General features: G+C 43.3%; 1 protein-coding gene across 1 annotated transcript in view; it reads right to left on the bottom strand.

Moving 5' to 3' along the window:
* CCDC148 (coiled-coil domain containing 148) overlaps nt 1-26435 on the bottom strand; it is a gene marked incomplete at both ends in the record, with an annotated part of 85448 nt that overhangs the window by 12328 nt on the left and 46685 nt on the right. The window contains 2 exons of the mRNA XM_082483428.1: nt 6334-6474; nt 24305-24511. Of these exons, the coding sequence (XP_082339554.1) occupies nt 6334-6474; nt 24305-24511 (348 nt within the window). The remainder of the gene's footprint in view (nt 1-6333; nt 6475-24304; nt 24512-26435) is intronic.

Raw genomic sequence — 26435 nt, 5'->3', positions numbered from 1 at the left:
TGACTCCAACACCGCACTCCGACGCTGGTGTTAGGGGAACCGCTCAGGTACTGCTCACACATGCTGGAGCCACTACAACACAGGGTTTGTAGGGATCTCAGGAGGTCATCTAACCCACACAGCACGATCAGCACCAATTACATCATTCCCGTCTAGGTAAGACATCCCTGAAATACAAGTATGTTTACTTTGCTGCCGAGATAACTAATCTTATAAAATAAGATTAATTTTAACCAAGTCCCAAGTGCCACAGCTGGGTTGCCATCAGTGCCGCTCCTAATTAGCCATCAGTTGGGTACAAAGTGTAATATCTGCAACACGGTACAAGGTGAACTGAGTACACACAACTCTCTAGCTGTTATTTTTCAGGTACGTGTAGAAGAGGCCGTTGCCTGCCGCTGTCACAGAGGTAGGCCTCTCGCGCCTCAGGCACCCGGCAGGGGCACAGGGCTTCAAATTCCTCTCTTGTAAAAGAAAAAGGCCATTCTGCTTGCAGAGCAAAACGCAGGGAACGTCCTCCTGTAAGTCTCGCTCCACAATCCGACAGGGCACAGCACGGTTTCCTGAGGGTGCGCCGTGCCAACGAGCGCCGGTGGCTGACGCCGAGCAAGGCTTGCAGGAAGCAGAGACTGCAGGCCTCAATAAAGCTGATGGCGGCGCGCAGCAAGTGTCACTAAGGCCAAGAAACCATCCTCTGGGGAGCAGAAAACACAGTGCCAGCAACAGGGCAGCCGAACGAGCACTAGAGCCCGAATGCGAGTGCCACCAACCAGGGGGGCACCTCCAGCCCTCCTGTGACGCACCAGCTCAGAGCACCGCAGCAGTCGAAAAGCAACTCAAACATGTCTGGTGTCAGGACCCAGTACAAAAAGAACAGGAAAAGCCAGAAAATATGTTCATAGTCCCATATGCAGTTCTGACCCCTCCCTCTCAGAAAGGAACCTTTTCATATGGAAAGAGGAGAGAAACAGCATGATCAAAGGTTCGTTGTGTTCGTAGAGTTTTCATACAGGTGCAGAAGGAACAGGACAGGACTATTCAGATGGAGAAGAGAGACCTTCTAGGGGATTTGATAAGAAGCCTACAAATTCACGAGTGTCACAAAGGCTGGGTGGAGATCAATTCTGCTGCTCCAACGTGAGAACTAGGAGGCTTCAGCTGACAGGAGCAAGAGCCAGGTTCGGAACAGAAAGAAGAGACAGCTCTCCAGGCGGTGGGTGGAGGCTGGTGGAGCTCCTTGCTGATGGATGTAGGAAGTTAGACTTGTTTCAGGAGAGACCGGGCAGCTCCCCACCACCCATGGGACCACAGCTGCTTGCTGCAAAACTCAGTGCTCGGGGCTAGGGCTAACTTCAACAACTTCATCTCATGGCTTGGTGAAAAGCACGCATTGTTTGGACGGTTAACAGTGATACAAAATGTATGTAAATGATGACCGTTAATCCAGTATAGAAAAAACAAAGAGAAGGAGAAGACATAAAATCACAAGTAAGATTTTGAAATAAGCGCTAACAGACAAGTTATGTATTAGGACAAAAAGCCCTTTAGTTTACCTAACTTCAGCAACTACTTTTCAGGAAGGGTTTAGACATCTGCAGATAGGAACCTGAGTATGAATGTAAGTTCAAAGACAGAGGAATGTATTCAGGGCACTGCACTCCTCCTTATTATGTAAATAATATAAACCAGTTCAACCTACTTAAAGTGACAGGATATGATCGTAACTCCTCAACTCAGTCTATGAAAGGTATCAATTATGTTTATTGGCACCATGACACTCCAGCCATTCCTCGTATCCTTTTGGCTGTGGAAAGCCCCAGCACTGCTGGGCATAACACCTCCCGTCTGGCCTCACCTTGCAGCCTCTTGCCCCAGCTGACGCTCAGCTGACCTATCCTGCCTGTTCCAGTTATTAACACATAATAATAACAACAACAACACATAATAATACAACTCATATTCCATGTCATCTCCATACCAAGGACCCTGCTGTCCCAACAAGAAGAGCTGGGATGACACAGTAGATCTACAATGGTTAGTGCTCTTGCAATTTCTCTTTGTTGTACTTCTCACTCTTTCATTTCCACTTCTTTTTTCCATCCCGCATGCAGGTACCAGAAGAGAAAGACAAGCTGGGACACAGAAATAATGACATACCCTGATGTACTTCCAAATCAGAACCCAAAAGAACAGCCAGAGAACGGCATGGTGCTTCATACTACCTCAGAGCTGCCTGAGAAACCCCTTAATCCCTTGGACCTACAGACTTCTTGGCAATTGCTACGATGAAAAGAAAGAGAAAAGCTACAAAATTCATTAAAAGTTATTGCTTTCAGCAAAACAAAGATAGTGTTTACCTTGAAAATGATGACTGAGTTTTTGAAAAGACTGTTTAATGTTAATTATAAAATTAATTATGTAAACAATTTAAATTATACCTCAGTAATCTGCCGATTTTACAATTAAATGAATAAAGTTCCTGTGAAGGTCTGAGACTTTATTCGCCCTCCCAAAATACAGGTAATTTCTTACAATGAAAATTACTTATGGAATCATATCACGCAGGAAAACCTTCATAAAATGGCAATAAAAATAACTTCTGTATCATCCACTTTACTATATTGAATCTAATCTTCTTTTGGAGATTTCAGTTGAAATGGCAGTCAAAATACCACCATCTTATATGACTGACTTTGTGCAGAAAAACCTTTAACTATCATGATTCAGAATAAAACAGGTCTTCCAAACAGTGCTTATATTTCAGAATTCCCAACCCATAAGCAAATCATTTCTTTATATAGGCCATTTTTACACATGAAGGGCAGGAAATAAGGATGGCTATAACCTTATTTCCTAGAATGCTTCCATTTAATATTGTTTGTAGTACTTATATTTATGAAATAAAACTCTCCTTTTTGCAATTATTCCTTTTTCGTGTTCCACATTGCCTGAAGGCTTTCTCATAAACTCTAATTAGGGGCCGGTGGATACTTCCGAAATTCCATATTTAAATATATAGGAAAAAATCTGATCTGCAGTCGAACAGAGCAAATGTAGCATTGGTATTTAAGATTTAACGTCCCTTTACCTGTCCTCAGGTTTGGATGTACTTGAAATACCCTGCCTAGGCGACAAACTAGGTAGAGCGCGGGCATTTCTTTTACATCGATCACGGATATTCTACATTTTCTTCTTTCTGCCACAGACTATTCACCAGCAAAGCAGCTGCAGCGTAAGGTTAGCTGCCCTTTTTAAGGATCTAAGACGTAATACACTCAAATGAAACACCAGTGCTGACCTCCAACAGCTGCTATTCCATCTGTGCACAGGCAGAGGACTGCTCCGTACAGGCACCACACACAGGCCAGAGACAAGTGGAAAGTTTGCGCAGCCAAAGCATTTACAGGGGGGATGAAGACGGCTGGGGGACAGCGCAACACAGCCCCTGCCGCCCTCCCCGGCGCTTCCGGAGCCACCTGCCACGACACACACACACAGGGGGAGGGCAGAGAAGCAGAACAAGCTGTGACAAAAAGAAAAGCGGCAGTGAAGTTTCTCGTACCCTGAGCAGCTGACCGCCATTAATACAGGCTGCCCCGCACCCTGTACCTCTTTCCAGCGCTGGTGGAGAACACAAAACCTCACAATCACATGCTCCACCTGAGACAACGTACGCGTCATCCATACCAGCCAAAATTTCACCACCCCTGCCCTGAAAACTCTTCTATAGAAGATGAACGCATACACCGAACATAGAAGTTCTGCCTTAACTTGTTATTTTATAACTTTAAGCCCCACATATAAGAACAGTAACAACATAACAACCAAGAACAAATACCAGGAAACGTGGGTCAGTGTGAAAAAAAAAATCACATATACAATACAGTTTTGTAACACAATGCACATACCCATAATCTTGAAAAATTCCCCAGTCTTTTTATAGACATTTGTGTCTAAAAAGTTCACCAACAACATCTATTGTAAGACAATTAAAGGTAAACCAACACTGATTTCAACGGAGCTGGGATTTCTCTGAAAGTGCATGGTTTGCAAGCACATAAATATGGCTTTCTCAGCTCTTGAACCTGAAATGACACTCTTAAATATTAGACATAAATTGAAGGATAAATAAAACAAACTAAAATAAGGATAAAGCCGTGAGTTACCTGGTTAGACCTCATAACTGACACAGCTTTGAGCAGGAGATTGGACTAGAGACCTCCTGAGGTCCCTTTCCAATCTGAATTTTTCTGATTCCCATGAAAAGTGAGAGTATTCTGTGTATTTTGAAGGAGAGAGAAACATCTCATGAATCTGACTTTTGGACAGTCAGCTGCAATTTTGCTAACTATCTGATTTAGCATAGTTTAAATGAAAGATGACGCTCTGCCAAGAATGTATATTTCATCTTTAAGATAAATTGCAGAAAAAGAATAAAATCAGGTGATCAATGTAAGCAGAGACTTCTTCAGCTAGAGGAGAAACCGATACATGCAATATGCAAATGCAGTCGTGAGCAAGAACAATGAACTCACAAATAAAATAAATCAATTTGAAATTAGGCAGCTTTTCAAATTTGGGCTCTGGGGACCTGCAGCAATGGGAACTAACGAGGAGATAACGGTCTCTACCTGGGGACAAGAAGGCTGCAGCAGCTTCAATTTCTTTTCTCCAGGTAACACTTCCAGTCAAGTGCTTCTTTGCAGAATTGCTGCTATAACCAAATCCAACAGTTATGCAAACTGCCACCAGGAATACCATGAGCCGCAAGGGCTTCTGCTCTTGACCTGTTTGGCACGGCACAAAGACGTGTTTCTTTGGACAAAGCAAGGAAAAGATATTTGAGTGCTATAAAAATAGATAGGGGAATTCCAAGTAGCGTGGGACTTTATTTTCATTCTTCTGCTAAGGCAGTCTCACCCGCCTGAAAGTCATTAATTTTACTCTGCTATAATTTCCTTTCTGCTTCTAGTAAGTGTTGTAAATTGTTTTAGTATCAACTTAATCAAATTGCTCTAAGTATGGATAGTTTTGTGGATTATCACTGCAACAGGCACGTCTTCTGACATGAGAATCCATCAAATTCTGGGGCATCTAACTGGCCGTGTTGTAGTCCCATCAGTAAACGTTTGCTCCCAGTAAGACATGTTACACAGAAGAGTGGCAGATAAAGTCTAAAGGGAAAACTTGATAACATTTATAAAGATTTTGTTTTCCTCCTTCTTTTGCACAAGCTTTCTGTAGTGTGACGCATACTGATGGCACTAAAGCCTCCAATATGCATACTGAAAATCCTCTCTTTGGGACAGTTTAGCTTTGTTTTCTTAACTCTGCTTCTAACTGGTATGTTATAACGTCATGGTTTGGGCTGGGCTGGCCACGACACGAATGACAGATGTTCTCTTTAACCTCTCTCCCACATAAGCGCACAGCTTTTAGCGACCCTTCTTGCAAACATGTTAGCAGGAGTAAGAGAGACTATTTGCTCATCAGCATTTGAAAGACAAAGCAATAAGAATCTATGAAGTTCTCCGACCTACTTTTCCCCAAAATAATTACGCAGTCTTAACAAATACGCCACAGCTGAGTTGGACTCTAAGCAAGCCAGATTTCAGTGTAAAAATAATCAGAAAAAGAGGTAAAATTTTAATAAAACAACGTCCTGGATTTTTGCCATCTCATTAAAATAAAAAGGTCAACACAAATACACGCGTGATGCAGCTCGATTTTCTAAAAGTATCACATTCACTATAGTGAATTTCTGATTTTCTATTAAGTTGAAGTTTAGGCTTAGGCACCAAAGCCATTTCCCAAGCAGTCACCACATAAGTACTTAGAACAACGTAACACAGACTTCCGATATGCTGAAAGGGTTAATATTGCCATCGTGCTTCAGGCCCACTTTTAAGGTCCTTGTGCTGCAAAGTGCAGTGCGCTACCTTGCAGACAACGTACAGTAAGGCTCATTTGCTGCATTGCAGCACTTAACTGCAGCACTGGAAGCTTTCATAGTCTCTGCCACATTGCTAAAAAGCACAAATCTGTAAGAGTTAAAAATCCAGTAGTGCCTCTGCGCTGATTCGTTGTGACTTGGAGACAGTCACATGCACTTAGTTGTGTGTGCCTTCTTTTTTGGAAACGTAACAAAGTAACATAACCGATGTGTAAGAGCGGGCAGCTTTAAAGCTGAAACGGACAGCAGCAAGCCTCATTTGCTCATCTCTCTGCTAACACTTAATACTCACAAGAATACAAGGTAGTGAGATCAGTTAAAGATTTTACAGGCAATTGTACACATTAAAATATGCAAAAACGTATACAAGTTTCTCATACTTTCTCTTTCTCCCGAGCTCTACGAATCATTTCCCATTCTTTCCGCAGCCTTTCTTTCTCCTCTTTCTCTTCTTCTCTCCTGGCAGCCACAGCAGCCTGCAGGTTCGCAGCCTCCTCCTGCTGGGCTTTCCACTGGAGCACCTGGAAGAAACGGGTGGAAGACATTCCTGCAGCAGAGCCGTGCAACACGGATCCTGCCAAACCGAGACTAGCAAGGAATCCCATGTAATCCATTTACAAACTAAGATTTATAATGTTATCAGCAATACATAACCATTTAGTAAGCACCACCTTTCCTCGTGCTCATGTGCAGTTCGCAACTGCCTGGTGCAATACACAATAAAATCACGTATGAGAAGATTTTAGGTTAAATTGCCCCAACCATCTCAGTAACATCAGATCTTGAACTCCCCTTCAGCGCTCAGACTTTCAGTAACTCACAAATTTCTTAGCAGACCTATGAGCAACAGGAGGCCTCCCCTAACAGACCAGAGTCCTCGCACCCTTCCAGTCGGGCATCTCTGACAGCACCTCGCTCCCAACGAGGACTCGGCAGAAATCAACAGACTCCGGTGACAGAGGCTTCACCTTTTGCCAGCTTTCAAACTGCAAAATTAGCCTAGAAGCCCCGACACCTCTCCAAGGGTTGTGACCGCTGCCCGTAATGGTGTTGTACACCCGACGGCCCACTCTGCTGCGGAAGAGACCTGGCCGCATCCCAGCTCCCGCGGCGCTGCTCAGCGCGTGCAGCCGCAGGGCAGGGACCAGCTCCGCGCCCGGCGCCCGCAGGCCTGCCCCACCTCGCACGGGATGCGCCACGCAGCTCAACACCCCCAAACCCACTCTCGCATATTCCTGACGCGCTGTGCTGCTCAAACAAGAGAACAGGTGCCCAGTAACGGGGACCGGGCAGTGACTTGCTTTGAGTGCACACGCTGTTCTCGGCCAGCGCGGCTCCCCGTCACCCTGGTGCTGGCACGAGCGGTTGTACGCTCATCTCTTTCGCTCTGGCTGCAATAGGATTACCGATGTCTCCTTTGTGTTGGCTTGCAGCTCTTTTTGTAATGGATTTGTCACGTGCTAACACAACTCCCTGCTCCTCAAAGGAACACGCATTTCAGCCATTTTTCATCCGGGTTTCTATACTACAATAAGTACTTTAATACGAAGATACTAAAATACTTCACTTTTCTTTTTCCACCTCTACCGCATTCCACTGGCTGTGTGCACGGACTCTATTAATTCTTCTGGTTTGTGCTTGTGAAAGATTTTTGTTCAGGAATCCAGTGCTCCCCATGGTCTGAGGCTCTCAGCGAGTTGCACCTTTGATTGATGCCACGTTTGCCCACTTCTTTGCTTAAATAACAATTATATTTTGTTCTTTTCAAAGCATCCCAATAGAATAAACACTGACAGAACTTTTCACGTAGTGCAGGCAAAGTAATAACATGAAAATAACAAGAAATTTTACAGTGGTTGAAAAAGTAACCTCTCTTTAATAAAAGACTTAAAGATAGCTTATTAAAGAGATACTCTGCCTGTAACGAACGCCATGCGTACACAGACTAACCAACTGCTGCTTCTGCCTCCTGCAACCTGAGCTGATCTTTAGAAGTTCAATGCAGTTTAGTGCCAAACTCAACCATAAGCATCAACTGGTGTGGTTTTATGTTTGCATAAAAACTATCGTGTTTTGGGGTTCTTCAAACAACTGTCACTTACTCTGTTATTCTCCCAAAGTACGTGCAACTTTTTCCAGATTCAACTCCATCCCCAAAGTTAAGAACTACAATTTAGCTGAGCATTAAACTCTCTTTAACCTCTTTTCTTCCATTTTTGTAACTAATTCTCAGCACGGGCCTGTTCATAACTGTGTTTCACCTTCTGAAATCTCCTTTCTAGGAAAAAAAAAAAAGCTCAGAAACAGCCATCTTCACTAATTAGATGTTTTACAGGAAGAGAGCAAAGGCCCGAGTCAGAAATTACCCTTGTGACTAGGAAACGGAGGCAGCTAGGAGAAAAAAGGCACAAGATCCCGAAACCCCAAACCTCTCTACTTCCCTCCCTCTCCACCCTACTGGGACAATGCTACTAATTATTTTATGGGGCAGCGGGCAGAGACCGAGATAAGTTTGTCTGTGCCAGCAGGTGTTAACGGCACGGAATGAATGTCAGAAACTGTAGTGGGATGGTTTGCAAGGAGGGAACACAAACGCGCGCACGTGGAAACGGCAGTTGGGCATGGACGCTTGCAAATGTGCAAGAGGGATCAACTAGGATATGCACATGCGAACCGCACTTCTCCGTATCTATTTGAGTGTATGCAGCAATGTAACAGCAGACGGCACAGAAACAGCTCTTTTTCTTTTAGCTATTCTTACAAAATTATTTCAAACTGGAATTCAAACTTGACAGTATGGAAAACAACCTAAAAATGTTACTGCAGTTCTTTAACACAGATATTACTCTTCATAGATGATCTTTCTCCTCAGAATTTTGAAAATGCTCCCTTAATAAAAATAATAAAATTGTTAATGAAAGTCATATTTGGTAGAGCTGTTTTGGCAGTGGTAAAACTATCCCTTCGTCCCTAAAAAGAAGCACCCCCTGCCCCCCACCCCTTTAACCCACAGTCAGAGGTGTGTTGAGTTTCTCTAAGAACGGGGGGGGACACTGAGCACTTGTGGGCACACACAACGCCCGTTCTCCCCCCGCCCCCATTTCCATTAATTAGAAGTGACATATTAACATAAACAACCCTTAGACAGAGGTACTGTGATATCAATAGATCTAAGCATCTGCATTAAACCATGTCATTTGTTTCAAAAAGAGAACTCAGTATGACGGGTCCCACTTGAATATATACTGCATGCGGATCATTTACCTTAATTTCCTCAAAACAGGTTATTAAAAGAAGTACTGGGCAAAACCTTTTGCTAAGTAGTATGTTTTCCCCCTAGTAATATCATACTTTCAGTCATCCCAAATACATTAATGAATTCAAGCAGTATGTTCCAAATAGTTTCCAATTTTTATTTAATGACTTGATTAATCGAGACTGCCGTATCACAGCATTTTAGCCAGGCTGTGGGAGATCCACATTCAACTCCTTATTCTGTGAAACGGAATATGAGGCCGTGTTTATGGTCGCAGAAAAGAGAACGAGAGCAGCTGAGGCTGGAAGGGACCTCTCAAGACCGCCTGGACCACCCCCTGCCCGGACAGGGCGAGCTGCAGCTGGCTACCTAGGAGCATGTCGACTGGAGGGTTAAACATCTCCCGAGGGTGGGGGCTCCTCAAGCCTTCTGGCCAACACCTTCCAGTGTTCATCCACCCTCTCAGGAGAAGAGTGATGGGTGGAACGGGATTTCAGGTGTTTCAGTTCATGCCCGTTTCTTCTCCTCCTGTCCCTGGGCACCTCTGACAGAGCCCGGCTCCGTCCTCTCGGCAGCCTCCCTGCAGGTACTTAGGCACATTGGTGAGGTCCCCCGGGGCCCTCTCCTCTCCAGGCTGGACACCCCCAGCTCCCTCAGCTGTTCCTCACAGAAGAGGTGCTCCAGACCCTTCATCTTAATGGACCTTCACTGGACTCGCTCCAGTAAGAAAGAAATAATGCAACAGCTTTTGAGGCAGGGGCCTGTATCTAGCCGTCCCCAGAATGAAAAAGAACATCCTCATTTCTAGACTAGCTTGAGCCAGGCTCTTCTCACTTCACACCGAAGTCCTCACTAATGAGGACTTAAGCAAAAATTGCTATGCAGCAGAGATTTCTAGATGGGTCCTCCAGAGGAAGCCAGCGGGTGTGGGCCCATCTGACGCAGAGGGAAGGACAAACCGGGCGGTGTTCCTGAGCCGTACAAGCATAAGAATACCATCAAGTGGGCAAAGAAACCCATAGCAGCGCCATATCCTAAAGCAAGCGAGCTCCAAGGGAAGCGTCAGCAGGAGAACGTGTATCACTTCATGAAACCAGGCAGTTACAATTTCAAACCATCCATCTAAACAGAAACACGGAACAATAACGAAACCAGAATGAGGGTTACAGGAGGGAAGGTGTCAATTTCCGTACGGGCCCATTTCCTGGAGCTCAGCTGTAATACCCGAACGAAACCTCCCCCACACTGGGAAACCTGGAGCACAAGGTCTTTGTGTAAAGAGAAATTTTTATTTAGCAATTTTGGCAGCAGTCTGCTCATGAGTTTTAGCAGCTTAAGAACCCAAAATGAAATGCTAAATTGTTTGTTACCCTTCACTTGCTATACTAATAAACTTAAAAAGGAATGTTTTGAAAATGAATAGGGAAGAAGGTGCAATTGCTTCTACCTCGCTTTTGAAACAGACCGAAGCAAAAATATACACGTGAAGCTTTAAAACCTAACAACAAATATAAAATGAATGAAAATGCTAAAATCTGTTCAGATTGGAGCTACAATTGCAGAAGCATTTGAAGGAACTCTAAACTTCTGTAATAACATCATTGAGATTTTCTGAACTGAAATGAGGTAACAGGCAAACTATGTAACAAAAAAGGTTTTTGTAAGCTTGTCTTTTCCTCCATCCTGCCTCACCCTCCTTTCAAACTCTCTTCAATAATGAGATACATGCCAACGTAAGTCGGCTCATGACACGATGCAGCTTCGGTTTCCTCCAAGTCCGAGAACCCTCTTGATCCTTGACTGGTCTTCGCTAGATATTAATTTACCTCTTACCAGTGATCTTTTTCAGCTGTTTGACTGCAGCCATTAGTTAGCACGGTGAGCCCGTTGCATTGGTCTCAATAAAAGTTGCAGTTAGCTGGTGCTTCAGGGGAACTACAGACTGGAAATGGATGTTGAGAATAGAAGCAGCCCAGCAGAGCGTCTGTCAAGACCGCAACCGACTGAAGGAAAGCAAACAGCACTAAAGCAGTAAGCAGACACAGACACTAATCTAGTCTAAAACCATCTCGAGCCTCCTTATGCGTTCATTTTGATTAGCAGTTGTTTGCGTGGCATGTGTTATGACAGCCATAATCGCTTTCCCTAGTTATTTTTACATAGCTCTTCCGCTGAAGCCTTTTGATTCGAGGCAGAAATCACTACTGGGGCACAGTCTAGATTTTCAACAGGTTTCACATGAACAAGTGAGCATAACCAAGCATCAAATACATAACTTGCCTCAGCTGATAAAACATTAACCATGCAGTGAGGTTCCTCAGACAAAACTGATACGCCAATAATTCGGTGCGCACCTCCGTCACCCTCTACACTGCCTTCTACACTGCCTGAAATCGCTGCTCAACACACCTATTTACTCACTGGGTAGAAGCTGCTTTACATGTTTATCTCGTTAGGTTATTTAAATGCAGGAGCCCATTGCCAATCCAGAAAATGGGTAATCAGCATGACAGAAGGAAGGAAAGAAGGAAGGAAAGTTTCACTGTATTATGCTTTCCCACAACACCCATTTATTCTTTTCTGTAAGCAGCATACGGTTAGTTTACATTATCCCTGCCCCTCCCACGTTCACCTAAGCCATGCCTTGTTATTAAAGCAAAAGAGGAGTCATCTTATTTTAAAAATGATTCATTATTGAAAAAAAAATAAAATAAGAAAAATTGGTAAAGCACTGTTTGCAAAATATTTATGAAAAGTGATTCAGCAGGTTGGCATTATGTCATGTCTTCCTCACGTGAAGAGTTAAGGTCGTATAGGATAAAACGTTCTTAACAGAGCTGAGCTAAATTCAAGTGTTTTATTATGCAAGAAATATACAAAATCAGGAATTAAACAGCTGATCCAAATGTCAAAATATTTGACTTTTTAAACCACATTCGAACTTTAAAACATCTCTCTGCTAGAGGGCAGTTCCAGTCCCACGGCCCGAACTTACTCCGTGGGCCAGCCTGCCTGTGAAGGGGAACTTCTCCCGGGAGAACCGTCCACAGCAACGGCAGGGGCCAGGATGAATTCCCAAACCACTCCCCTGTCCATATCGTCACAGGTTCAAAAATTAGGAGCTAGACTATCTTAACTCATGATAACAAGGGATACAGCAGACTGCCTCCTAGGGAAACCCAGCCGGCATCTGTGTTTTCCTTGCAAACTGCACTGGGAGTTTGGACAACACGGAGCACTGTGGGAACCAGTGCTCCGAGAGCCCCTGGGCACTGCTGCAAAACAAATAACTACAGCAAAGGGCAGGCGGGGAAACGGAGCGCAACAGCTGAAGAATCTCTGTGGCGTGCATTTCCATACTTCTAATATTTTGCTGCTAAAAAGTGACCATATGCTGGATTTCCAGCATTCCTACAATTTAAGCTTTTCAAGAAGACCCAAAATATTCATCAGGTTTTTCCTCCAGAGGTAGTATCGTGCAGATCTGAAGAACAAAAAAAAATCCCAAACAATAATTCTGATTCACTAAGGCAGTAATCCGGGCCCACAGAATGCACACAAAAAAATACCGTGTTCTTGATTGCATTCTTTTGTTCCTATGAGTGCAAAATCAGAAGGGTAGAGTTTACTGCGTCGACAGTAAATGTCCTGTTTAAATATTAAAAAAATCCTAGTAGTTAAACTAATATTGAAAAATACACTGAAAACTGGAGCCCCTATTGCCTGTTTCACAAAGAAGCCTACACTTTAGCAGGACAAGCACCGCCAACATTAAGTTCTGAAAGTTTTTAATTACAACCAGCATTTCAAGCACATTTCACAGTTCATGTATTATTAGAGGAGCTTTTGCCAAGTGAGTTATTAAATTGCTGTGCTGAACAGAATGTGTACATAGCTATTTTCAGTTCATTATTTCAATATTGCATATTACAATAACGTAAAGTACACTACAAACTAATTAAAGCAATAAATTAGTTCTTTCACTCTAACATCTGAAGAGTAATAATGTATTTACCATGTACTTAATGCTACAGATACATCTCTTTTAATGACAAAACCATTTTTGAGACACTTTGCTTGGGAATTCCCATTACATTAGCACTGGTAACACAGCCCCACGTAAGGTTTTCTCTTTAAGCCACGGTGACTTACGTTGTAAGCAGCTGTCGAAGCTGCCTGGGGTGACACAGGGGAGCCGGCACCAAGCGGCTTCCAGCAGCGCAGCGGCACGGCCAGGCAACAGGAACACAGGACAGCGGCCGGGCGCCGAGAGGGTCCGCACGGTGAAGGTCAGGCAAGCGGTAAAAAAACGCCTTTGAAAACGGGGGCGAGAACGCACTACCAACCGACAGGACATAAAATGACCAGGAGAACAGTGTCACAAAATGACTACACGGAGCTCCAGATCAGTATTCTCCCAGGCCACGCTCTGCTACACAGATAGAATAAGCTGCTAGAATTCAAATTCCAAGCAAGAATTCCCAATAATCGTGTGATAAAGTCAGTTCTGTTTGTCACAACTAAAGGTATATCTCCTCTGCTATCCCCGCCCTGATTCTCTCTAGCTCACTCCTTCAACCTTGTAAAATGACCCGATCCTGATACACTTTCCGAATCTCCCAGAGCTTTATTAATCTCAAACATTTCTGCACACCCTTCCATATTTTTATTACGGTTGGCAGTTTTTTTTCTTCTTCAAACTGTTCACGACTGATTCTAAGAACGCCTGGGAAAAAAGCGTTAGAGGCTCCCTTCAAGAAAAATATCCTCACAAATGAAGATGCCACATAGCAAAAGAAGTGCCGCAAAACTGGACCGGGTCAGCTGAGGAGGCGCAGGGCAGAACGCCACTCCAGCACCCGTGAAAGCACCAGCATTTCCCGGGCGGCCTCACCACGCAACTGAACGCTAAACCATTCTATGATTCTACGATTCTACAGCAGCTGCAGCGGCCAGGGCTGCACGGTCAGAAATGATGAAATGTGATTACAAGACGACTGGAGGTTCACATACTATTTAAAGGAATTCAATATAAAAAAATCCCAAGCATAAAGCAAGGAATCACAGAACACATCTACACACATTTGTCCCACAGTTCTTACTGGTTGCTCCGCAAAGCGGGTAGGAAATGCCGACAAGTAACAGACCTGAAGTGTTATTTCATGTTTCACAGTTGGGACAGCACAGACCACCCCCCCTTAGTGTTATATGGTGCGCATCATCTGCACCAAAAATTGGTATCGGTAGCAATAAAATTCCTATAGTGTGGCAAAGCTCCATGTTAGGCTACTGAAGGTACCCCTGAAAACCGAGAACAAGTTCAGCAGCTTTTTGGCTTGTCCAGATAGAGCCCAAACGGTCATTCAGAACCATGAAATCGGCTCTGGAAAGGATGAGCGCCAAATTGCATGGGAACCCACGCCTGCTCCCTTTCCGTAGGATTATTCAGGCCAGAGTCCTCTCGGTCATCTCTCCCGCAGCTACTGACACCGCGCTCCTGTGAAGCTCAAAAGAAAGAGGAAGCTCAGAACGAGCAGAGTCCAAAAGTGCTGCAAGAAGCGTCCACAATTCAGATAACCAGGCTGATCTCCTTCTGGTGCCAGGACTAGCTCCTCTCCTTTCTCACCCTCCTTCCCAACTTCATTGCGTCATCGTCATCTTCTCTGCCCGACTTCTCTGCCCTGTTCCTCGCTGAATAGGGAATCGCGAGTCACCGCATTTATGGTCAGTCAGAGATACCTCTTCATTTTTCCAGATGGAAGCCGCAAGGCACAGAGGCGCAAAAAATGCCTCTTAATTGCAAGTTTGGATTCAAACCATGTCAACCATGACATTTTTCCTTCACATTTTTAAGATAAGGACTGCAGCCTCAGAAGAAGTTTGTGACCTAAGGAATTCTGTTTACAGAGAAAAGGCCGTTTTAGAGCTACGCAATTCTAGCGTGTCCTAAAAAACAGAACTCAGCAAAACAGATGTAAAAGGTGATTAAGTGATAAAAAGTTACGGGCTAAAGGAATTACAGGATTGCAACATCAGGTCTTCAGTAAGGATATTCTCCTCAGTTCAGTTCCTAATGGACACATCAGCCAACCAATGAAGATGATTTAATAAATTTGGCAAACCTCTTATTTCCCCACACAAGTGAAGGTCATTGCTTTTTATCTACTCTAGAAGTGGCCAAAAAGCACAGTCAAACTGAGATCACTAGAAGATTAACATGCAAAACTCATTAAAAGGTGACTTTCGTTACCAGCAGTGCAGCCTCTTCACTTGCGATATAGCTTAGTCGTTAATACTTCAGATAAAGGAGCGCGTGCTGATCTATGTCTCTTGCCTGAGCAACTCCCTTCCATTTTAAGGTGGAAAAAAAGGAAAGATTTTTAAGAAAAGGGGGAAGGAAATGTAGAGGAAAATAAGAAATTAAAGACCTAGTCTCCCATAGAAGAACAAGGATTCACCCAGATAATTTCTATTAAAGTTAATAGAAGTTAAGCACATAAATTCCACTTGGGTTAATGGGATAATAAATACCTTAGACTTAAATATTTTATAAATGGAACGGGACAATACAAGTCTGTGTTACAAAACTAAGAGACTTTTTTGAAGTCACTAATTATGTAGAAATGTCTATTCAATGACTACTAAAAAGTAGTGGATTTCATTAAAAAAAAACAAACTGTTTTCAAACTTACTTGCCTTCAGCCACAGTTTCTTATTACAAGCCCTCCTTCGACTACTCAAACTTTTAAGACTTTCTGCTCGGCACTGGGAAGATGGACATGAATGCATGTTGGAAAGCATTTGCATCTCCAGGACAGAATTGCTACGGCTTTTCCCAGACGACCCCGTGAGCCTCCGCGGTACTCGCCCAGCAACCCTGATGCTCCCAGGAAGCAAGGGCTGGAGACGCTCTTTACAGATGGTCTGTGCGTGCATGAGGAGAATGAAATTTTGGAAACACTGGACCTACTGGTCACATATGCCAATATCCAGTAGTTTCAACAGCTCTCAGACATGCAGAACTCACAGCACACATTCCGGAGAGTAGATTTACACGTGCGCAGCGGGCATCTCATGGATTCTGAGATTTTTCAGTTAACGACTTGTTTGCCAAGACTTTGGAAGTCACAGGCAAATTTTGCCCCAACAAAGCCGACATCTCCAAGGAAACTGGGATGTATAGTAGACCTGCTACTGACATACAGTTCTATCAACAGAAAATAAAAAAAATTCTCTCATCAAACCCAGCACACATTGAAATGTAAAATATTAACAGTGTTATTCTTGGAAATAAAATAAGAATAGAAAGTGTATGCATATATTCCTAAATGGAAAGATAATGAGACGGGTGCCTCAGGGTGTGAATACTAGAGCTTATAAAAGGGAAGAAATGAAAACGCTTATTAAGAACAGTTCCCTGGAGTCTAAAATATTACAGGGCAGGAGGGAGTTTGTCAAAACAATGTGAAAAAGCCATCATTTTGTAAATTTAGGAAGTCCTAAAGAATCCTTTTTTATAAGCGTCATACATGTTTTCCTTTTCTCGTGCGTCAGTAACCTTACGAACTGACATGAATGTTTAAAATAGCAAATGTGTCAATTACTAGTTTACTGTGGAAGGCAGTTCAGCTTTACAAGGGGGGCTCCATATTAAACATCACCATCAAGTAGAACTAGTTAGCAAGAATCGTTGCTGTTTACACGTTTTGGTTCATATGCCGGTGGTGGCAGCCCAGAGAGCTGCAGCAGGTTAAGCAACACGCTGATGGGACATCCCGCCGTCTGCACTCTGTGATACAGCCCTTAGAATACTGCTGGCCCCTACTGTCACGACAAATACGGGGCATTCAAAATCCACACTAACCCCTAATCCTAAATACAACAGCCCAACGCGCCCCCGCGACAGAGGTGACAGGGCAGCGAACACGCTGAAGCAGCAGGTCACTCGGCAGGCCAGCAGCGAGCGATGCTCCCCTTCCCTGGGGACGACACTTAGCTCTACTGTCATGGCAAAGAACTTGCCTGTGTTTCTTTTACAGAGTGCAGCACCTCCCGAGACACATAGTTATTACGTGAAGTTACTTACGACGTCAACAGTTATTGACATCAGCAGGTATGTCAACAACAGAAACTATCGTGACAGTAATAGATGGTGGTTTGAAATCTCCAATACATTTCAACTCTAAGCGCCTGTTCCTTCTTCTCTAGACTGGGGATTCATCTACCCTGAAACCTTCAGAACAGCACCTGGAATCACGTCCAGCCTCCACAGCGTCCTGAACGACAAAACAGCAAACGGTCGAAGCTAACAGTGTGCCGCTGCCGACTGACTTACGCAAGAGCTATAAGAAGTCCCATATTAGAGCATTTGGCAATGGGATAATTGGAAAGAATGGAAATAATACACTTGCAAATTGGTTTGTTAATCTCCGAAGATAACCTTGTTCCGGCTGTGATGAGAAAAACAATCAAAGTTCTCATCCCTAGTAGGTTTTTGGCTGGTACTCTTGAGCAGCTTGTGCCCCACAAGCTACCCCTCAGAGGGCTGCAAGAAATAATGGAGGAAAGCAAGGCTACCGGCACGAGGATTAATTGTGTTACATAAAAAAAAAAAAAAAAATCTATATCCACCTTGAGAAAAATTTTAATTTGAAAATGAGAAAGTGGTCAAAGGTAACTCTTTTGATCGTTAACAGAACTGTAGACGTTTTCTTCAGCCATGAGAGTGTTTAAATCTGAAAAAGGGATATGAGAGAAAAGCATTTGAGCATAATCCTCAGTCATAACCCGAAGAGTAAAAAGATACGTTGCTTTCAGCTGGGAAACGTAGTCACAAGGGCAAGGATTGGTACCTATAAAACGCCTGATCCAATACAGGACGGGTTTAATTCCCTGGAGCTGAAAGCGTGTCACAACTTTGCTCAAGACAGCGTGTGAACAGTTTATTTTTCACAGCTTGTCCTTGTATTTCCTCTCTCTTGTCAGTCAGCGTTATTCAGAACATCCGTCTGTTCTTGACAACGGGAGCGTCAACATTTTATTAACATGTTTAAGTATTATGTAGGCTTAAATATTCACACGTGCATAACCTTAAACAAGCCGCATTTCTATTTACAACTACTTAGCTAAATTTGCTGTCCTTTCATATACAGTACTCTCTCTTCTGCTTCCTTCTGCAGTCGTATGAAGAGCTCCTTTCATCCTTTACTACTTTTGCAAAATTTTAATGCAAGTTATTTTGCTTGCCTGAGGTGCCACTTCCCCAGCTGAAGAAAGAAGATAATTCTCCTAAGAAAATAAGGTTAGTGTGAGCTGTCTGCTTGTCCAGCTACCCATCCTCAAGTAATTTTGGGGATCACTGGACAATTTCAACTAAATTTGACAGATAAGTGTATGCGCAAACATACGCAAGAACCTACAAGCTTTGGTAAACCTAGCCGCCAGGTAAATGCGCAAGACCGGTCTCGGGCTGAGGCACCACGTGCTGCTCTGACTGGCTGAAGTTCTGGGGTGCAACGGGTTGTTTAAGCGGATCTCAGAGCTGACAAGTCAATCCACGGTCTCCTCCCATGCAGGGTACCCTCGCAGCCCCCGGTCACCAAATCCCTGCAATCTGTGCCCAGTGCATAAGACTGAGCATGCAGTCGTGACAGCGTCCTCAGCAGAGCAACAAGCGGCACGCGTAACGGCATTGCCACGGTTTAACAGACTGCCTCCTGTCCACCTCACTGGCGTGGGGGGCTCTGCCTGTTCTCCTAGTCCTTCCCAAGTCTGTTATCGTCAAACAACGAAGAAAGCGTTTTCAAACTTGTACGTTGTCTCATACAGCACAAATTCTAATTATAATGCTGGAGCAAACCAGGCAGGCAGTTTAAGCCAACACCCTTCCCAGGCAAGCGGCACAGTGCAGGGGCCGCCGCTGTGGCTCAGCTGGGCACGCAGCAGGTACGTTCAGCTGCTCGCTTGCCATCACCCGCGCACTGCCCGGCACGGCCATCCACGCACCGTCTGCTGCGTGCAACCGGAAACACAACTACGGCACTGGAAGTAGAAGGAATGAGTGGTTACGAATTACTCTGCAAACACAGTTTATGAAACAGGCAATAGCTAAAGTCTGAAGTTTCTCTCCGATTAGTATTTACTAAACCTCTCTGAAATACCACATAAGGCTCTGGTTATTTATCTTTGTATTCTGCTAATGAATTTTTCTTAATTAGCAAAAAGGACAATTATTTATTCATTTGCTGTAGAGAATCTCTGCTTTTTACACACTTCATAAATTGGTTTAGAAACTACTACTGTTGTGTGTGTATTGAAAGAGAGTGAAGTTACAACAACATGTTGTGGCCTTACAGCTGCATCACCACCACAAGGAGCTGTGACCCGCACCGGGAGGTAAGAAAAAACATTTGGGATGGTAACCCCTTAAATGTGCCTTGTCCTCACATCGGGAGGAGATTTCAATAGAGAGAAATAACAACATCATGTGACAGAACACACGTGGTATAGGAAAGCAGGGGGGGAAAAGGAGGGGTGAAAGAAAAGCAAGGAAAATTTGCAGAGACAATCTCTGCATGGGCTTCTGGCTCACTGCATATGAGCTTCACGCTTTATGTGGTTTGCAATATCCCAGTTTATTCCACCTAACTCTTTTCTTTTTGAAATTAATTTATCCTAATTTCTGCCAGGATAAGGAATGCAAGAGTTGCTCTCCAAAAATTCACAATGTGTTACAAGAGATTTTAGCACTGGAGTAGGGATTAATCCTGGAACGCAAAAAAAGAAAGAGAAGAGATTTAGAGGAAGGCAGGCCCATAGCTTTACGCTCAGGAAGAAAAAGCCCACCCTACGCATCGCGCACAGGGGATTCAGCTGACCTTTTGTCTTCTGTTGTAGGTCTTCCTTGAGTGTCCTTTTGAATTTGTTTTATATAAAGATGGAAAGTAATGGATTATAAATATTTTAAGATAAATTCAATGGGAAAACAATGTTTTGAATGTCTGCGGATACCTTGACTGAATTTCTAAACATATTACAGCAAATACTTCAACACTTCAAACACCAACTGCGAAGCAGCATCCTACTACTAACCCTCTTATAAGATCGCGCTCTCGCTTCTTAACTACCTCGTGACATGGAAGAACTTGCTTCTCTATGTCACTTAGAAAGAGGAATTTTACAGAGAAAGAGATTTTTTTTTTTTTTTAACACAGCATCTGCTGTGTAAACCACCTGAAAGCAGTTAAATCCACACAGTATAAAGCATACCATGTGAGGGATTCTCGATCACTCACGGAAAGTGTAACTCTCCCGTGTTTTTGTTTCGTTTGTTTTCCCTCGGCAAACAGCGGTGCTAAAGATATGTACCAGAAACGGTTCCTCTTTACGAATGCACAGTATATCCTCAGCAGTGTCATCCATGTCACACTTTATTTCATTCAGACTCCCATATGGCCCCCGTGATTTATTTCACCTGAGCTCCCCGAGTTGTTTCAAAATTCCTCCTTAGAGACTCTGATTTCTGTTAAGGACACACATTGGTCTTCTGTGAGATGGAACTTGGAATAAGAATTTGAAAGTCTTTTCCCCAAGTAAAAAATGCTATAAACATTAACTTAACTTCTCTGCTGCTTTACGTTTTAATTGTTATCACCCCTCGTCAGTCACAAGGCCCGGAGTCTCACTGATGGCATAGTCATTTCTAGTGCATTTAAAACAGTTTTAAATAAATACATTCTTTAGTCTGCTTGCTATGCCTTTGGTTTGTTGTTGACGGATGAAAAGAATGATATCAAAGTTAGGTGATATCATATGATTATTGCAGTAATAAAAAAACACATAGGCTGTCACATATTAATATTTTCTTTCTCTTTTGCGTTGTTCAATCTGTACCACGATTAGGAACAAACTGATTTTCACACACAGAGAAAAAAAACCTCTTGCAAAACCCCACAAACTCAAAGCAGCATAGAAATTCACAGAAAGATACCCCTTTCAAATCAAGTAAGTAAAACAGGCTAAGTGGTTTACTGACTGCAAGTTAAATGAAAGGTGTCATATTCAGAGTCTGGTCTTCTCCCACTCTATCAATTAACAGCCATTTCCATTTTAATGTATTTCTGCACATTCTGTCTGCAAAATGGATCTAACAATCCTTTGCATTTCTAAAACTGCTTACATATCTTACAGTGTGTGTGTGTCGTAACTTCATTGTACAGCTGATGTAAACAGGCATATAAATGCTATGACTTTCTCTGAAACCCGCTGGTGTACCGGAGGAGACCTCCCTCTCACGTTCAGGATACAAACTCTTCACAAGCACACCTAAAGTTTACTACACAGCTAAATCATTATAGCAACTACATTTTCCCTCTGGCAAAGTGATACGAGTAAGATTTCCTTATTCGAAACTTACTGAAATGCAAAAATTAAGTCAATTAATGGCCAAAAAGAAAAAGTGGGAGAACAGCCCTAATCCCCGATTTCCAGCTCTACACTCGTTCCCTTAGAGACAGATTCCCATTTTGCCCCATCTTATGGAGCCTCGTGAGGACGGGTTTTATCCATGTAACTTTACTCACTGGACTACTTGCTACCTGCTAGCTGCCAACAGCCGCTTTCCACACTATGACATTCTGTAGTCGCACACTTCAGAAGCGCAGAAAGACAAGTCTGTAAAAGGAACTGTAACTGGGTAAAGTATGAGTTTTCAAATGCATATGCCCATATGCCCATCGAATCCACACAAAACCCATGGATACATTCCAAATAATTTCTTTGAAAAACAGCTAGCTCCTTGATCAAGTTCAACTTCCGTCCTCTGGCCCGTTCAGCTGTAGAGCTGATCAAAACAAGGTCACAATGACATCCTTCTTTAATGAAGGAAAATGTACCTTTTTCATTCCTCTTTTCTGGGAAACGGGTGAATTGTTATTGATCAAACGTTCAACATTTTAACAAAGCCACCTTTGGAAGCAACCCTTGAAAAGCGTAGGCCTAATAGGTTTAAGTTTCAAACAGTTCCAGGTTCCTGGAAACAGGAGGTCAGAATCCAAAAAACTTTCAGACAACGTTCAATGCATCCGTGAGAATCTTAAGCTACATGGAGACAACAGAAGTACTCCAACACTTGCTTGTTACTTTTTGAGGGGAAGGAAAAAAAAAGAAAAAAAAAAGAAAAAAAATAGACTGACTCATAAATTCACAGTTTGGGAATAAGTGGCCCTTCCACCTCTAATTGTGCAGATAAGTGACAGGCAGCAATTCCAGAAAGGGAGGCGTGGGTTAAAAAAAGGCAAAACAAAGAAAAAAAAGCCCAACGCTGGAGAACCGCTCCTTACCCCACTTGGCTCCAGGGAAGCCTGCCACGGGAGTTTAAATGGAGTACTCCCCACTTAGTCAAGACCAGACAGTTTCTAACCCTAAAGTGTTTAGACTCACACCTTCCTACGACAGAGGGCTCCGGGAACAGGAGACAGCAGGGGTTTGTACTATTACTATAGGGAAAAACTAGCATCAACATCGAGAGTCTTAATCACGGTACAGGTTTTACTGTGGTTTTCTACTTGTAGAAAGCCAAAATCAAGTGTTTAGTACACCACTGAAAAGTAAGGGTTCAACAGAGATAATGTCGGCGAAGTGAGAACAATACACCACGTATTCCTTCAGATGTTCATTTCTGTGCAAGTGAAAAATCACAAAGAGCAGTTTAAACAAATCTTAACGTGCCTTTCATGCCCAGAATGTGATTCCCCTTACGAATGCCTTAGGCATCAACATCATAACACTCCCCTCTTGTGTCCAGGCTCCTCCCATTTTATTCTTTTCTCTTACCAAAAATATCCAGGTATTTTTATCTTTTTTCACAGTAAATCACCTTTCAGAATATTGTGTAACCTCCATAACAAGAGCAAACGAGTTCCATTTCTTCAGGTCTTAGAAAGCGTTCTTAAAAATAAATAGAAGGAAAGACAGATATTCATTATTTCTATGAAACTGGTGACAGTGATGGTGAATGGAACATTTTGCTTCCAATTCTGAGGATTCTAGTGTTAAAAGCAATTATGAAGTAAGCCTCAGACAGTATAGATCTCTTCTCTCCTATGAAGCCAGGCTGGGAGAGGTGGGGGGGTTCAGCCTGGAGAAGAGAAGGCTCCGGGGAGACCTCAGAGCCCCTTCCAGTGCCTAAAGGGGCTCCAGGAGAGCTGGGGAGGGACTTTTTGCAAGGGCATGGAGTGATAGGATGAGGGGGAATGGCTTCAAACTGGAAGAGGGGAGATTGAGATGAGATACTGGGAAGAAATTCTTGGCTGTGCGGGCGGTGAGCCCCTGGCGCAGGGTGCCCCGAGAAGCTGTGGCTGCCCCATCCCTGGGGGTGTTCAAGGCCGGGTTGGACGGGGCTGGGAGCAACCTGGGCTGGGGGGAGGTGGCCCTGCCCAGGGCAGGGGGGTGGGACTAGATGATCTTTAAGGTCCCTTCCAAACCAAACCATTCTATGATTCTACGATATCAATCCCACTTTGCTGAGAAAGAAACACACAAATATTTTGTGATTTGCGAAGGTTACAAAGGAACCCAAGGAATACGATGCCAGACCTTTACTCCTGTAGCTCGCTTACAGTCTCTCATATGGTAAACTACAGAACAAATCTTGTTCTTCCAATATTGAGATACAGTTCAAACTCTTCAATGGTGCTCAAAATCCATCAAAATAAACATGATAGTAGCTTATACAGAGATTATACCTGCAGTATGAAACTCATCGTAAGGCCTAAAGCGTGCTAGGTACTCAAATTCTTAATCAAAAAAAGACAAACTAAGTTCAAGAGCTGGTTGAAACACGAACAAGGATCCTTACTGGTAATGAAACAGAGCATCTTCAAAACCATTTGCAAGTTAAGCTTCACAAACATACCTGCCAACAGATTACAGTTTGCTTTTTTCCCCTAACCGCCCAAAACAATTCAATCAGGCCAGTAAAAACAGGGTTATGACAACCAGCTTCAGGTAGCTTTTCCTCACTTAAACACTAACTTCATTTTGAATTTACCAGTGAAAAACAGATTTGCATGCGTTAGATTTATAACCAAACCTACCTTTGCCTTCAGATCAGCACAGATCTCCTGTTGCTTTTGTCTGGTATTGGCCAACACTACTCCTGTCTCATGAGCAGCAGAGGCTTCAGCAGCAGTCAGCACTGCCTTAAGTAAAAAGGCTTTCCGAGCTTGAGCCCAGTTTAATATCAAGATTCTGCGCTGATTCCTAACGAAATGGTAACGATGCCAGGCTTTCTCATGAACGACCTAAAAAAGTAAAACATTTCAGAAAGGTTTAAAAACAACGCATTAATAAAATAAAATAATTCTAGACATCTTTGCAAACCCTGAATACAATTGGTTTAATTATATCACCAATATTCCTATGAAATCCACAATTTTGGGCCCGGAAGTGTTCTGTCAGGTGCCAGTACGCGGCAGTCTGCGGGTGTCGGTAGGCAGTGATACCACTCCAGCCTTTCCCTGGGTGCCTGCACCACATGGCGCTTCACTGTCCTGACGTCCACTGTTCTTTTCTGAACTACGCTTTTGCAATATGAAGAAATTAAATGCACCGGTTCCTTCCTGCCCTAAAGCACATAAAACGCAAGGAGGTCCTTTCAATGCGTCTTCAGAGATATTGAGCACTTCTAGCAAGATGAGGCTCTTCGTAGCAAATTGTGATCTCTCCAGAAACACAATACCAATTAAAGCAATTGTACAAATGCCGTACAGATGAGAACGAGCTTCACTACTTCCTTCCTAACAGGAAATTTGGAAACAGACTTTTATCTTGCCAGGCAGCATACTGCCACCACCTAACAAAAATGGTGAGTGTTTCATCTTACACCTTCTTTGGCCTTATTCAGTGAGGTTCCCGAGGGCACTCAAGCTTCAAGGCTTTGACAGAAATAGTAACAGGTAAGGCTGCGTAGACTGAGGCTGTAGAGCCTAGGACCTGTCTCATATCCCCAAAATACAAGTTACAGGGATGAAGGAGATTCTAGAGCTGGCTGGCTGCTCACAAGTGCCAAGAGGAGCACTCCTGATGCTAATTTCCAGGCTTTTGGCAGGGGCCAGGGGGCTGCTGACCCAGCTGGTACCTAGCTCACAGATACTCCTATCAGCTCAGAGCTGGATGAAGATAAAGTGGCACCGCTACCTCCGGAGCTCCTCTCTGGCCAAACACATGTAGGTCGCTCTGCCATTGCTGCTGGCACAAACTCAGGGGAGCCTTGCTAGCAAGCACCCAAAGCTAAGAAACTCATAGGCAAAAAATGGGATGGAGAGTTTGCACTTGTAAAACCAGACCTGTCTGATGAGCGGCTACTGGATCAAGCCCTCAGTGCTTGGCCACCGATCGATCCACCCTTCTTCAGGGGGAAGAAGGCAGGGAAGGCTCTAAGTTTAGTAGTCTCATGTAACACAAACGTTTTAAGAACAGATTCTTAGTAGTGTTTTAACTGTATTTGTCATGCTAATACACATACTAGGAGATATCAATTCAATGCAGAATTATGATTTTTAAATTTAGAATTTTTAACTTTTAAATGAACCTTCAAAAAATTAGGGAGACGCATTAATAATGGCTATGCTTAAAATATAGCTACCTTGTACAAAGCACATAGTTATTTAGCCCAGTTCTCACAGACAAAGGTTCTGAAATCCAGAACAACTTTATTTTTGGTGAAACTACACGAATTATCAGTATCGCTTCACAATCACCCCTTTGCACCAGGCACTCCTCAAACACAAGGAAGTAGATGGTCTAAAAATACATGCAGAGATAAAAAAAGATTCCTGCTTTACTTATGACATCCTGAAGTGTTCTGGCCTTGAAATGGGTTTCTCTATTAGCTGCTACGTGCTTATTCACTGTGGAGTGCAAGAGGAATCAGCAATCAATTTGAAAGGCATTATGCATATAAAAATAGCCTCTCCCTGAGAGCAGGAGATAACTTTGCGCTCTTCCTGCTGTATATGTGCCACAGACCAATTGAAATAACTATTCCTAGACAGCGTGACAATGCTATACATCCTCATAAAACATAAAAATACCAAGAGAAGCAGAATAGCGTGACATAACTATAAAACTGTGCAGCAAAGGCAATGCTAACGAACTAATTTTGTGAATTTGGCTGTAAGAGTATGTGGAACTATAAAATCTCCACAGAGCTGACTTTGAAGAAGT

Source organism: Vanellus vanellus, assembly GCF_965231255.1.
Source record: "Vanellus vanellus genome assembly, chromosome: 5".
In the NCBI taxonomy this organism is placed as follows: Eukaryota; Metazoa; Chordata; class Aves; order Charadriiformes; family Charadriidae; genus Vanellus; species Vanellus vanellus.
This window is presented reverse-complemented; position numbering and strand designations above follow the sequence as displayed.